The sequence below is a fragment of the Geotrypetes seraphini genome, chromosome 1 (genome assembly GCF_902459505.1).
Source record: "Geotrypetes seraphini chromosome 1, aGeoSer1.1, whole genome shotgun sequence".
Lineage (NCBI taxonomy): Eukaryota > Metazoa > Chordata > Amphibia > Gymnophiona > Dermophiidae > Geotrypetes > Geotrypetes seraphini.
Window position 1 is genome coordinate 134,806,387 of NC_047084.1, and position 15,480 is coordinate 134,821,866.

General features: G+C 42.8%; 1 protein-coding gene across 2 annotated transcripts in view; it reads left to right on the forward strand.

Annotated features, from left to right (window-relative positions):
- The first annotated feature begins 247 nt into the window (after nucleotides 1-247).
- The window catches only part of PLK4 (polo like kinase 4), a 102,683-nt gene continuing 87,450 nt past the window's right edge, over nucleotides 248-15,480 (forward strand). Inside the window, exons 1-6 of one of the 2 annotated variants that reach the window (XM_033938977.1) lie at nucleotides 248-573; nucleotides 1,043-1,138; nucleotides 5,148-5,243; nucleotides 5,532-5,646; nucleotides 8,388-9,429; nucleotides 12,984-13,084. In XM_033938977.1, the coding sequence (XP_033794868.1) occupies nucleotides 544-573; nucleotides 1,043-1,138; nucleotides 5,148-5,243; nucleotides 5,532-5,646; nucleotides 8,388-9,429; nucleotides 12,984-13,084 (1,480 nt within the window). In that variant the 5' untranslated portion in view covers nucleotides 248-543. Of the gene's footprint in view, nucleotides 574-696; nucleotides 952-1,042; nucleotides 1,139-5,147; nucleotides 5,244-5,531; nucleotides 5,647-8,387; nucleotides 9,430-12,983; nucleotides 13,085-15,480 lie in introns of those variants that run through there. The other variant, XM_033938968.1, reaches the window with a different exon arrangement.

Genomic DNA, 15,480 nt, shown 5'->3' on the forward strand with positions numbered 1-15,480 from the left:
GCTCGATTACTGAGGCCCTTCCAGATAGTTAATGATATCTGCTGCACTTTTTCAGATCTTGTGGGAAAGTAGTGATCCATACATATTAAAGGTACTCATTGCAGCTAGCCTAGTTTGGGCCACACACAGCTTCCTGCAAAAGCCACGCCCCCTCACGCGCTGATCTTATAGAACGCACGGCATTAAAAAAAAAAAAAAGAGAGAGGCTGCGCAGAACGATCCAGTGAACGAAATCGAGGCCGCGGCGCATGCGTAGCCTCGTTCTGGTGCCAACGGGTAGTTTTTTCAAAAAAAAAGGGAAAAAAAAACCCAAAATGGGGCAGCGGAGGGGCTCAAGCTGCGCGAAAATTTCCGGAAGAAAAGCGAGAGGTTGCGCTTCAGTCTGTCGGCTGTCGCCCCCTCGCCGCCCCTAAGGAGGATGAAGAGGCGGAGCGCTCGCTGCTGTTATCCGCCGAGAGAGACGAGCACGCCGCGGTCCTCTCGACGAGGCTCGGGATTATGTGACCCGGCGCCGCCCCGTTCCGCGAACCCCTGGAGGAAGCAATGGCGGGCTGCCTCGGGCAGAAGATCGAAGTAATGAAGGGGGGGGAGGCGTTCTTCTTTCCCGCCGGTCCTGGCGCGCGCTCTCCCCGCTCGGCAACGTTTGCCGCCTCTTTCTCTCTCTCTCTCCATTCTTCCCCCCCCCCCCCGGAACGAAGCCGCCGTTGCTAAGTGACGGGGACGCGGCGCCTAGGGGGGCGCGAGCCGAGTCCCGCGCGTCACTGGCGCGCTCTAGAGAGCGACCGGCTAGGGCTGAAGCCGAGGGAGGGCGTCGGGGCGCTCCTGTCACTTCGCCTCGCTCGGCGCTCCCGGACACGAAGAGAAAAGATGCTCGAGCGAGTGCTGGGTTCCCTGTTCCGGGTGCTGGAGGACGAAGGCGCGTCGCGATTAGCGGGCGAGAACGCCATCCAGGTGCGCTCGCGCCCCTCAACCCCCCCCCCCTCCCGCGCGTGACCCTTCTCTCTCTCTGCACCTGGTCTAAAGATGTTTCTCTCTCCTGCAGGATTTCAAAGTGTTGAACATCCTCGGCAAGGGATCCTTTGCATGCGTGTACAGGGCCAAGTCTGTGAACACTGGCTTGGAAGTTGCAATCAAAATGGTAAGTTCACACCTTTCTAGGCCTAAAAACTTACTGAAATGACCAGGACGGAACCTAACCACATCAAGGGCCCCTTTTACAAAGCCCCAAAACTACCGCCTGCTCAAGAGGAGGCGGTAGGGGCTAGCGCGCCTTCGTAAATTTGACCATGTCTCTCCACTTTTGTCCAAACTCCACTGGCTCCCAATAATCACCAGGGTTCATTTTAAATGCTTTTAAAATCCTCCCTCCTCTAATCCCTCTATCTTGGAACTCCAGGCCCACACAAAAACTTAAAACTTTCCTTCCCCTCTCTAAAAGGTATCCTCTATGTGAGAAAATTGGGAAAATCTCTATTTTTCAGAATTACAGGGTTCTAGAATAACCTTACTACCCCACTGCGGACTCGGGTCCCCTTCCAGCTATTCCATAAGCATCTGAAAACCAGTCTTTTCACAAAAATGTAACGCTCTCCTCCTCCCCCCTATTCTCAATCCACCAAACTCAATGTGCTATTCTCTTCCTTTATTAAACTTTTGTAAACCGTGCTGAGCTCTATTTTCATGGAGAGGATGTGGTATATAAACTTAAAGTTTAGTTTAGTTTGTAAAAGGAGCCCCAAATTCCGTAAGAAACTGAAAACTCATCTATTTGACACCTAATCACTTCGCAGTGTTCCCGCTAAGGTGCGCTGGTGTGCGCTTGCGCACAAAATATTACCTGGCAGCGCACAAGTTTCTCGTCACAGCGCACACATTGTAGAGCACAGTTCTTCAACCGCCGGTCCGCAAACAAAATCTTGCCGGTCCGCGAAGGATTCGGTCCCCGCCGCAACGAAAGGCCGGCGTCAGCTGACTTGCAACTTCCTGTTGCAGTCGCTGTGCCGGGACTCCTGCCTTCGCCGGGACTCCTGCCTTCCACCGCGTTTGCCTCCTGCCTTGTCTCCGCACCTCCAGACCAGCAGCGGCAGCTCTGTATGTTTTTAACTTCGGCACAGAGCTGCCCCTAATCAATAGTTTAGCGCGGTTTCATAAGGCAGCCTCGGGGCCTTTGCTAGGCCGGCCCACATCGCATCATCGAAGCGGGCCGGCTATCAAAGGCCCCGAGGCTGCCTCATGAAACCGCGCTAAACTATTGATTAGGGGCAGCTCTGTGCCGAAGTTAAAAGCATACAGAGCTGCCGCTGCTGGTCTGAACTCTTGGGCCGCTGAAGGAGGGCAAAAAGCAGCTATCCTGGAGGTTTCCCTTCCTCTCGCCTTACAGGTTCCATTTTTCCACCTTTTTTTTTTTCCTTCAAACGGCAACGGGCCCCAGCATCGACATCAATCAAGTAAGTTCCACTGTCAATCAAGCGGTTCTGCTCGGCCAAAGCTTCCCCTGTGACATGAGCCACCCTCAGGGGAAAGAAAGTGACCCACAAAGGTGAGGGGAAGGGGGGCAGATGATGGAAGTTGGGGGGGGGAGAGAGAGAAGGGGCAGATGATGGAATGGAGGAGATGAGAGAGAGAGAGAAGGGGACAGATGATGGAAGTGAGAAGAAGGGAGAGAGAGCAGAAGGCAGATGGATGTCAGTTGAGAGGGGAGAGCAGATGCTGAATGGAAGTGGGGAAAGAACACATACTGGATGGAAGGAGGAGATAAATAAAGGGGGAAGAAAATAGTAAGATAATGGAGGGGTGAGGGAAAGGGGTGACAAGCTGTGTGTAGACACAGTGAAAAGAGGGAAACGGGACTAAATAGTAAGAAAGAATTTAATTTAGATGGAGGCAGAAAATAGAGAAGGAAGACCAGAGAAGAAAAGGGAAGAGAGCAGAGAATGATCAGATCTGAGTGGAGGAAATGAGAAGAGAGATATGCTAAAAACCACAGGGGGGAGGGAAGGATAGAGATGCCAGACCATGAGGGGAACAGAAGGAAGATGATGGATGCTAGACCAAATTGGAGGGTGGGGGGGGGCAGGAGGAGAGATGGCAGGGAAAGACAGACAGTGAATGGAAGGGGCAGATGCTGGACTGAAGAGACAGAGAAGGTTATCATGCTGCTGTACCGGGCCATGGTACGCCCTCACCTGGAGTACTGCGTCCAGCACTGGTACTTTAAGAAGGACACGGTACTACTCGAAAGGATCCAGAGAAGAGCAACTAAAATGGTTAAGGGGCTGGAGGAGTTGCCGTACAGCGAAAGATTAGAGAAACTGGGCCTCTTCTCCCTTGAGCAGAGGAGATTGAGAGGGGACATGATAGAAACATTCAAGGTACTGAAGGGAATAGACTTAGTAGCTAAGGCAGGGAGAACGAGAGGGCACTCTCTAAAGTTGAAAGGGGATAGATTCCATACAAACGTAAGGAAGTTCTGTGGTAGAAAGCAACATATTTATTTGGCTCATAACTTGCTGGCGCCCGATATTTTTAGCTCACAGTGAAAAAAGTTTGCTCACAACACCCGCCCGCTTAGAGGGAACACTGATCACTTGTATCCTTTTCTCCTCCTGTATCTTCTTGCCCTCCCTACCCTCTTCGAACCCCTTCCTCTATAATGTCGCCAAGAGCTTGTATAAGTATGTTCGATGCACAAATGGAAGAAATAATAATTTAAAAAGTTAGGATCCATGGGGGAAATGCAGCGCATGGATATCATGAGCAATACATTTCTGTAAGGAGAGTTGTTCTGATTATTTTCTGGTTAAGTGTTGATTTTCAATTTTCAATTCAAGTATTACACTTGTACAGAAAGCAATAATAGTGAAGTATAATTTGATTTTTATATCCAATAAAGAAAACATTATTTAACTATTTATGCTCAAATTCTCTCTAGATCCAAGATTTTAGAAACAGCGAAAAAAAGGAAAAATACAGTGTATAGCAGGACGCTGAAAGCTTTCAGCGTTGTTCTTAACTTGTCACTGTCTATGTTTACAGGTTTCTAAAAAGTACAATGGAGCTGTGCTTATTTCATCATGATAGTATAGAATAAAATAATTTTAGCTCCGTCCCCCCTACTGCAGAATTGTAATGACTTGTAAGATATGGTTTACCTAGGCATAGGTGGAATTGTGGAAGTCCTTGAATATTATTACCTAAAACTTAGGTGGCACATACGGCTAATACCCTGTTTCCCCAAAATTAAGACCTATGCCAAAAATTAGCCTGAACATGATTTTTAAAGATGTTCCTAATATAAGCCCTACCCCAAAAATACATCCTAATTAAGATTGACACCTGAAGTCCCCCCCCCTCACAGAGCGAAGGGTGGAAGGGTCAGTGGGATTCTGCTGCGCAGGAGGATGGGAGGGAAGGAGGGATAGAAAGATGCTGCACAAGGGGATGGGTGAGAGGGGAGGAATGATGCTGCACATAGGGAAAGGAAGAAAGGAAAGAGGAAGAATTGGGGTGGAGGAGAGTAGAGATGATTGTTGTACATGAAAAAAAAATAAGACATCCCCAAAAATAAGCCCTAGTGTGTTTTTGACTCAAAATTAATATGACACTTATTTTGGGGGAAACACGGTAGTTGCTCTGTGTTATCTTTGTAGGTATCGGATTTATATACCGCCTTTAAACAAAGCAGTTTCCATAAAAAATAAACATACATAATTGCGGAGTATAAAACAAAATTACATTTCTAAAAATAAAACTAAATTACAGTGCCATTAAGCTTGGTTTTCAACAGCTTTTTGAAACTAAAACGGTCAGTGTTTAATCTTAGATGTCCCGACAGTTTATTCCAAAGTGACATTCCAGTTACTGAAAACATCTTAGATTTTGTAGCTACATATCTCATATTTTCTTCCATAGTCACCAAGAGTCTCATGGCACCCTCTGAAAGCAATGCTCTTTTTGGTTTATAAACCTTCCAGAGGGATTGAAACCAGAAAGGGGCCGATAGGTACAAAATCTGGTATACCAAAGGTAACACCTTATAATGAACCTGTTGGATTTTAAATTTAATGTCATTTTAGCAATATTTTCATTAATTTATCTTGTTGGTAGTTTAACATGTGCTTTCTGCTGTGCTTTTCTTGTTTTTATAGATAGACAAAAAGGCTATGCACAAGGTTGGAATGGTACAAAGAGTGAGAAATGAGGTAGAAATTCATTGTCAATTGAAACATCCATCTATACTAGAGGTGAGCCTCTTCCCCCCCCACCCCCCTCCCTTAAGAAATTATTTTTGCTTATTGATTTTCTTGTCCTCCAAATATGCTAATATTCTTTTCTGAAATATAAAAGACATCCAATTGATGTGGGTTCTCTGATGCAAGGGGAAAGTGCTTACTTATGAAATTATTTAAGCACTTTCTTTTTGAACTGAAAGCATCATCTTCATGCTTCCAGATTCCAGCAAACTTAAGAACTGACTTAATTCCTCATCAGTGCTGCAGATTTTTTCATCTTTTTAATTTGCTTTATATTAGCTCTATAACTACTTTGAAGACAGCAACTATGTGTACCTGATATTAGAGATGTGCCACAATGGAGAAATGAGCAGGTGTTTAAAGAACAGAAAGAAACCTTTCTCTGAAGAAGAAGGTGGGTAGAACTTCTGTTCCTAGAGTATTGTCATGAATGGGTCACGATGTCTCTGTAGGCTTAGTATATACATCTAAACCCTTGCTTACTGTTTTTTGCTCATTAACTGGAGAGCATTCTGTATCTGTCGTAAGTGACTGTACTCTAGGCTTTCCATTTGTGCTGGTCTGCAGTGATACTTTGTCCTTTAAAAGTACTGTTGGTGCTTTGCAACTTTCATCTAAGGAAAACTGAAGTGGGGGTCCATAAAAAGGGGTTGAGGGACAAGAGGTTCAACAAACTGTAACTGCTACTCTGATTCTATTTTTGCCATGGCTTTTGGCCTTGCTGAACTCTATTCACCACAGATCTAGTCATATGGCTCTGTTAACTTACTGTATCTATGTAAGATTTATCTATATAAGATTTCTAACCAGCTTAGTCTATGTAAGATTGTAAACAGCTCTGTTGTGACAATGAAAGGCAGTATGTAAGCCACGGAAATAAATGTAAATATGAGCAGGATTGTATGTGAATGAGAGAGCATATGCAGAATTAGTTTTACATTTTATTTATTTTAAAACTTATCTCTTCATATATTGCCTTAAAAGCTATCAAAGTAGTATATATTCAGGTACATTATGCATTTTCCTGTCACTGGAGGGCTCACAGTTTGTCTGTACCTGAGGCAGTGGAGGTTTAAGCTTGCCCAAAATCACAAGGAGCTGCAGTGGAATTGAACCTAACTCCTGAGATTCTCAGCCGGCTGCTCCTCTGCCTCAACTGATAATGGAATCAATTGAAAAATACATTTTTTTTTATTTTTTTTATTTTTTTTTTTTAGGGGAAATTTTATTTTCTTTTTTTTTTTGAAATTTTATTTTATTGAATTTTCATATTTTACAAAATTTGAATTTCAAGTAATATAATTATTATTATATATCATTGTATCTAACATTTAATATAACATCATTTATTCAACAGTATATATTATATATAATCAAAAGATATAAATCCCTCCCCATTTTTACAATTAATGATTCCAAAAATTATGCATTTCCCACCCCATTTCTATATAAGTATTATAATTTCTAATATGTATAATTACCCATGTTGATTTAAAATGGTATTTTGCAAAGCATGGTGAAGAAAATAGATGGTTCAAATCTGCTAGCATTATTAGAAATATGGCCACCTGAATGAAATTTTTCATAAGGCTGTGAAAGTCTAGTGACATGGGGACAAATTTGTCCCCGTAGGAACACAATTTACCTGTCCTGTCTCCGTGAGTTTTGTCGCTGTCCTTGTCCCTGCCTCATTCCTGTAAGCTCTGCCTTAACTGCTTAATCCTTGAACACTTATGATTATAAAGTGTAGAGCTTGCAGGAATGGGGCAGGGACAGGAAAAGAACGCACTGGGACGGGATGGAAAAATTTGTCCCTGTGTCATTCTCTAATATATACCAAACAGGGATCTACAGTCATCATCAACTATGCAATTAGAAACTCCTAATAAAAGTTGTAGACTTAAAACAATGATAGAATAATCATGGGTAAAGGTTCTGAGAATTGGAACCTACTATCTTTTTAATATTAGAAATACTTCAAATTATGAGTTTTAAAGGATTAATTTAAAACTTGGTGGTTTTGTAAATATTTTAATAAAATTTTGCTTAGCTAGTGATCTGATTTTATGTTTGTTGTTTTTATGATATTGTATTCAGTAAACTAGTATAAACCTTCCCTTATATGTACCCCGCCTAGAACTATTGGTTAAGCGGGTAACAAATGCCATGATTAGGTTAGATTAGAACTATTAACAGGTGAATGTCTGTCATAGCTTTAGTCAGCTATCTCAAAGGCATACATTGTGCAAAATAAGTATTTTTCAGTGGAAAGGAAGTTCTACAAGCAAGCATTCATAACATGTGTTACACATAGAAATTAGTATTTACAGAATATGGAACAAAGTTCATCAGGTTATTGTAAGCCAAGGGGATTCTTGAGGGGTAATGAAAGTAAAGCCAGATATAGTAAGCAAATTAGATGGACTTGGTAGTCTTTGTTTTATTCTCTACTTTTAGTAGATCATTGGAGAGCAGAGAAGTTGGAATTATTGGAGATGGAGTGCAACAGTATCTTGGGAATAAAGGATTGAAGGGTTTTTGAGAGGTAGTGAGATATATGAAGGTAGAGTGGCTGCAGGGAGTGTATGGTTATATAGGTTGTGCATAGCGCTAAACTTTAATGGGGGGAGGGGTGGCTTCTAGGTCAGTGTGTGTTAAATGTTTGTGTACTTCTGTACAAATAATAAAAGTCAATGATAACTAAGCTTTATTCACAGATCCCTTATAGCTTAACATTATTAACAGTTCACTTGAAGTATTTAGCCTTTCCCATATTAGTACTGTATCAGCTAATTATGAAGAAAGCTAAAATTAATTTTAAAAATACATATTTCCCTAAAGGAGGATAATAATACAAGTACTTCTCAAACCTTATGACACTAAAACCCCCCATCCTCTCTTCCTTTATATTTCGTGTTGGAAACATGTAATGACATTTGCTTGTTATAAAGCAAAAAATCTATGCCTGTGGTGATCATATATCATTTTTGATACTTGAAAATGCCAAATGGAGGTGAAGCTTGTACATCTACACTAGTGATTTCTCAATCTATGTGATTTTCTTTTAAATTCCTTTTTAAGTAATTTGTTTTAAATGTAAATACACAAATCAGAATATCAATTGTATTTTTGCAGCTCGTCACTTCATGCATCAAATTGTTACTGGAATGTTGTATCTTCATTCTCATGGTATCCTGCATCGGGACCTCACTCTTTCCAATCTCTTACTCACTAGTAGTATGAACATTAAGATTGCAGACTTTGGACTAGCTACACAGCTTAAAATGCCCAACGAGAAGCATTTTACAATGTGTGGCACGCCAAATTATATTTCTCCAGAGATTGCCACTCGAAGTGCACATGGATTGGAATCGGACGTGTGGTCCTTGGGGTGCATGTTCTATACGTTTTTGGTTGGGCGACCTCCTTTTGATACAGACACTGTGAAGAACACGTTGAATAAAGTGGTATTGGCTGATTACAGCATGCCAAGCTTTGTGTCTAGAGAAGCCCAGGAGTTGATATATCTGTTACTACGTAAAAACCCAGCTGACCGTCTGAGTCTTTCTTCAGTTTTGGATCATCCATTCATGTCCAGATCGTCATCGGCCAGGAGTAAAGATTCTGGGACTGTGGAAGACTCCATGGACAGTGGGCATGCCACAATTTCAACAGCATTTACTGGCTCCTCTGGTGTCAGCATAAGCAGTCGCTTTCAAGAAAAGAAAAGACTTTTGGTGGGTCAGCCACTTCCCAATAAAATTACTTTGTTTCCTAGAAGTGATAGTCATCTTGCGGATGCATCATCTGTGAATGAAAGCAGTTTGTATAGTCAGAAGGGCCATCCGAGAGCTGACAATGATGGTGCTGGCAGAGGAAGGAAAATACAGCTCACAGAAGACAGGCCACACTCTCGCTATCTCCGCAGAGCACACTCCTCTGATAGGTCTGGGACTTGTCACAGTCAAACCCAGGCCAGGACCAACAACAGCTTGGAGAGGTGCCATTCTGCTGAGGTGCTATCCAAAGCAATTGTGACTGGTGGGAAAGCAAACGCAGGTAGCACTTCTCCAGGTCACAGCTGTGGTGATATTCCTCATATGTTTAAGGACAAGACTCCCAACAGTTCTGGCTCATTTGAAAGACATGTGCCACCATCTGTTAAGGACAAAGCACAGTAAGTACATGTTTCTAGTTTAACTCTGATTAAAAAAAATCTTATTTAGGAGACCTCTCTGCTGATCTGGACAGAATATGAGGTGCTGTGTTTGTGGATGTGTAATATTAATATAGGCAAGGGAGATGTCCTAACAACCAAATGCAAACCTCGCATTCCAACTTCGTTTCCCCCCCAGTGAGAGGTTGTAAACTGAAAAAACACCATGAACATCTTCTCTCGCACCAAGCAGCATCATGGGGTAAAGACCTAGAACACTACTTATGAGGAATTTAGGAAACGTCTGAAAACACACCTGTTCCTAAAGTATCTAGACCAGGGGTGCCCACACTTTTTGGGCTTGCGAGCTACTTTTTAAATGACCAAATCAAAATGATCTACCAACAATAAAATTAAAAAAAAACACAAAGCACACTCTATGCATAGAAAATATTAATCATCATTCCTATTCTAGGGTTTTTCAAAGAGGTCAAAGCAGATGACTCTATGCACTATCACTTCAGTAACAACCATACAAAAATAGACAAATATACCCCCCTCCCTTTTTACTAAACCACGATAGCAGTTTTTAGCGCAGGGAGCTGCGCTGAATGCCCAGTGCTGCTCTCGACACTCATAGGCTCCCTGCGCTAAAAACCTCTATTGCGGTTTAGTAAAAGGGGACCTTAGTGTAAAATATAGACAGCAGATATAAATTCAGACACATTTTGATCACTAAATTTAAAATACAATCATTTTCCCTACATTGTCTGGTGATTTCATGAGTCTCTGGTTGCACTTTCTTCTTCTGACTGTGCATACAATCTTTCTTCCCTTCTTTTAGCCTGTATGCTTCCTCTCCTCCAGACCTTATTCCTTCCCCCAACTTTTCCTTCCTCTTCCCTGCCCTTTCTTTCTCTCTGCCTCCCTTTCATTTTTTTCTGTTTCTCTTCTTTCCTTCTGTCTCCCTGCCTGCCCTTTTTCTTTCTTTCTCCCTGCCCTCCCCCAAGCCACTGCCACTGCCATTACCATCGGGGACCAGGACCCAAACGCCACCAATAACAGGCCCCAAGCTCTCCCTGCTTCGGCTAACCAGCATTCCTCTCCCCGACGTCAATTCTGCCGTCGGGAAGAGGAAGGCTGATCAGCCCAAGATCGTGATCAACCTATTGGGGGAAATGCTGCCGGGTCCTGCCTTCGCGGAAACAGAAAGTAGGCAAGACCCGGCAGGAAGAACGAACAAATGCTTCACTAACCTGTCTCCCGCATTAGCCTGTAGCGAACGCTTGCTTCAGGGCTCTCAATATGTGCGTGCTGGCTTCCCTTCTCCCCTCCCGGACATAACTTCCGGTTTCGGAGGGAAGAGAAGAGAAGCCGGCATGCACACGTTAGAGCCCGGAGCATAAGTTCGCTACGGGCTGAAATCTCCAAGCCGGTTTTTTGGGGGGGTTTTTAATGTTCAGCAGCGGCAGATGACAGCTGGGCGGACCGCCCAGCTAAAAGGCCCTAGGGAGAACACTGGAGAGGAAGGCTGATCGGCCGTAGATCAGGACGGCAACACGAGTCTATCACAGAGCCCGGGATGGGCTCCGCGATCGACTCGCGTTGCCTTCCTGAGCTACTGGTCGATCGCGATCGACGCGTTGGGCACCCCTGATCTAGACAACTGATCCTCTCTTCTCTCTCCCCTCTCCCCTCTATAGCAATTAACTTATTCTATTGATCACTCTCTCTTCAAAAATGGATTTCCTGCCCTATTAACCCTCTTTCTTCCTCCCCTCTTAAAGTCAATCAATTTGTATCTTTGCTTAATCTTTGTAAACCGCATAAAACTTCACGGTGTTGCGGTATATAAGCTGTTGTTATTATTTTTTCAAACGAGTGCAGTCCCAACAAGGATCCTAGTTTCGGCCTGTGTAAACGCCTTCCTCAGGGGACAGTGGTTTGAATGGCAATGCTAAGTGTTCTCGTAGTTTATGCCATTCAAACCACTGTCCTCTGAGGAAGGCGTTTACACACGCCGAAACTAGGATCCTTGTTGGGACTGCAGTCTTGCTTGAATAAAGGCTTGCATTTGGTTGTCAGGACATCTCCCTTGCCTTTCTTTTGTACTTTTGGAACTTTAAGGCGAGGTTTTCTTTGTGTTGCTCACTAATATGAACCTAGTACAGACAATCTGTTGTCATTAAAGCTGGAAAACTGTCTGTCTGGTTCATCATTATAGCACTTATTATGGACAGAGACTTGAGAGCTTGAGATGTAAAATAATGCCCCCATGGGGTATTGAAACAGTTAAGACAGCATGGCATGATACAGGTTGGATTATTTTAGTGTAACCTTAGCCACCTCTAGGGGCATAAAATGCTGCATAAATTGGCAGTGGTGCCAGCTTGGAAGCATCCAAAGATTCTTTCAATCTGTCTATACCAAAGCCCTCGCATCGGTGCAGCAGAAAGACAGGTAAATGGTAGTGCTATGTTGAAGAGCTTCCTTTTTGTCTCTTTTTAAAATCTGTGTTCAGATCTTAGAGCTGGAGTGTCCACTCATGGCTTCACTGAGATTTAGTGCTACCAGAAGTCCTGATTAGGATGGTTCTAAAATAATTGTATCCATTTTTGATTCCTTTGCTATCTTGGATACCCTGGTGGCCCTTGTCAGTATTGCTGGCTGGCTGATAGATAATGGCATATTGGCCTCCCCTATCTTGCCTCTATTCTCAGTCCTGTGCATATATGGAGAATCCGAGTTCAGCTCCATTATTCCTGGGCCATGGAACTGGCACCTGTTTAATTGTAACATTTAATCTACATTTACTGTGGTTTATGAAACAGTAAATGTTATTTAAACACCTTGTCAGCTTTCAATGTGTGCATTTTCACATCCTATGCCTGGAAGTTGAGATAAAGAACATACATAAGAGCTGGAAATATGTTTACAAAACATATTCCAATCCAAATTCTAGGAGCCCTTTATTTTACATTCTGTTGCTAGCATGCTCGTTTTGTTGGGCTCTTTCCTTATTTTCTTTCTGAGATTCATTATGTATGTTCCTTTTTGAATTTTAGATGACAGGTGCCAAATTTTAGGCACCTAGATGACCTGACTGCTGGGGTTTATCCATTCCTTCATATTAATGATTCAAATTGACTTGTTACTTTTTGAGCAATTCATAATTTGTATAGTATTTAAGACTGATATTTGTAGTGTTCAAACTTTTCTTAAAAAAGGAGGGGGGTGGGGGTTAAATCTTCTTGGTGTATGATATTGAAAATTTTTCAAGTGATGTATTATATTTGATTGATATTTACTGTACACTTGATGTAAGTTTAAAAATGAATAAAGAAATTATAAAAAACAAACAAACAAACTGAATTTTTGGTATTGGCATGCCCCTTCCTTCTGTTCATAGAATTATATGTTGCTTAGCACGTTGGATCTCTTTGTAGAAAATTCCTGAAAGTACTCTAAGAAAGTGTCCAAATTCTACCAGCCAACAAATCTAGTTTATAGTAGTAGTATAATTTGTTTATATTACAGTAAACATACAACAACTGTTTTATTTATCTCCATTTTAGCTCTAACTTTCTGTGCCCAGCAAAACTCAATGTTCCAGCATTAGAACCGAAGTCCCAGGCTGAAACCGTACAGCAGTGGTTCGGTAATATAAATGCACATGGTATGGAATCTTTCATGTTGACATAGACCTGACTGGGATTTCACCCTGCAATGGGACTTCTTTTCTTGCATGTGCTAAAGGAATGCTGAGGAAAGAAATCTTGAATCATTTTATAAAGCACCTTTGTCTTTCATCTTAATAAATGTCTGCGCTGATAATTCTTTCTCTGTTAGATTGGGAAGGAATGCTTTCCTCAGCACACCTTTGTCAGAATTGACAGTTGCTTTATACTGAGCTAATGCACTGTTATGATCTTTTACTATGGAATAGATGTATAAAGTATTCTTTCCATAGACAAAAACAAATGGAGGAAATCCTTTAGTGTATCAGACCCTGGGTAAGAGTCACTGTAGCAGATTTGGACTATGAGAAGAAATCGTTTCACTAGCAAGTAAATCATGATCCATAATGGAGGAATCTAAATAATAAAGTATACTATTCTAGGAAGGCTGGGGCTTGGGTGATTAATTATAATAGAAAGGTATGCTGTGGGCAAAATTTAGCCACCTTTCTTTTGTGGCCTGCAACAGTGCAGCGGCTTCTGGCTTGAGGCTGACACTAAGCAGTGGTTATAACTCCCAAACAAGCTAATGAGCACCTTGGCTCGGCTTCTCCTGCATCACTACTGGGATACTTAGCCAAGTTTCAGGGAATGTCGGCTCGGCTTCTCCTGCATCACTACTGGGATACTTAGCCAAGTTTCAGGGAATATCTGCCCAGTTCTCCCCACCCTACTAGAAAACACAGGGCATGCCCACAACACTCATTCCTATACCTAGGAGAAATATGCACAAGTTTTTGTGTGTGTGTGTGTGTGCAGACTTTCTAATTCTACACAAAAAGAAAGTGGAGGAGTGGCCTAGTGGTTAGGGCTGCAGCTTCAGCACCCTGAGGTTGCAGGTTCAAGCCCAGCACTGCTTGTAACCTTGGGCAGGTCACATAATACTCCATTGCCACAGGTATGTTAGTCAGATTGTGAGCTCTCCAGGACAGATAGGGAGAACTACCATTTTTCCCCAAAAATAAGACAGTGTCTTATTCATTTTGGGTCCAAAAAATGCATTAGGGCTTATTTTCGGGGGTTGTCTTATTTTTTTTTTTCATGTACAACAATCATCTCTCCCTTCCTCTCCTCCACACCAATTCTTCCTCTTTCCTGTCTCCCCCCCCCCCAATGTGCAGCATCTTTCCTCCCCTCTCACCCATCCCCTTGTGCAGCATCATTTTATCCCTCCCTCCCATCCCCCTGTGCAGCAAAACCCCACCGACCCTCCCACTGTGAGACTGACATACCTCCGCTCCAAGGCCTCCAAAAACAGCAGCGGCGGCAGTGCTCTGAACAGGCTGCTTCACGGTCTTCCCCGCTGGGGCCAGGCCTTCCCTCTGCAACATCTTTCTATCCCTCCCCCCCTCCCCCCTGTGCAACAGAACCCCACTGACCCTCCCACTGTGATGCGGCAGAGGGAAAGAAAGGCTGCGAATCAGCCCATTCAGAGTGCTGCTGCTTTAGGAGGCCTTGGAGCGGAGGTATGTCGGGTCTTACCGGGGTGGGGGGTCACTGAATTGACAAATTTGATTTTTTTCAGCGAATCGGGAAGCACTAATGTCAGGGATATTCGGGGGGGTGGGGGGGTTGGCTTTGTGGGTCAATTTTAACTAGAGCTTATTTTGGGGGTAGGGCTTATATTAGGAGCATCTTTAAAAATCATGCTAGGGCTTATTTTCGGGGAAACAGCAATACTTGAATACCTGAATGTAAACTGCTTAATCTATAAGCGGTTTACAAAATACTAAAATAATATTAATAAAATGTGACTTCTCACCTTCTCCCCCCACCCAAACCTGAAGTTCTCCTTTTCTCTCTTCAGGCATTATCTCTCCAGATCTCTTAGAAACATGATGGCAGATACAGGCCAAATGGCCCATCCAGTCTGACCACCTGTAGAAACCATTATCTCTTCCCACATGCAAACCCCACGCTTTCTTGAACTCGGACACAGTCTGTCTCCACCTCCTCTTTCAGGAGACTGTTCCACACATCTACCATCCTTTCTGTTAAAAAAAAAAAAAAAAGTATTTCCTTAGATTACTCCTGAGCCTATCATCTCTTAACATCATCTATGCTCTCTCATTCCAGAGCTTCCTTTCAAATGAAAGAACTCGATTCATGTGCATTTACACCATGTAGATATTTAAATGTCTCTTTCATATCTCCCCTTTCCCACCTTTACTCCAAAGTATACAGATTGAGATCTTTAAGTCTGTCCCATACGCTTTATGACGAAGACCACACACCATTTTAGTAACCTTCCTCTTCATCTCTCTCTTGAAAGAAATATCACCTTTATCCTTTAAAGATGAAAAGCTTGTGTTGTAGGTGGTACTTTACATTCTAA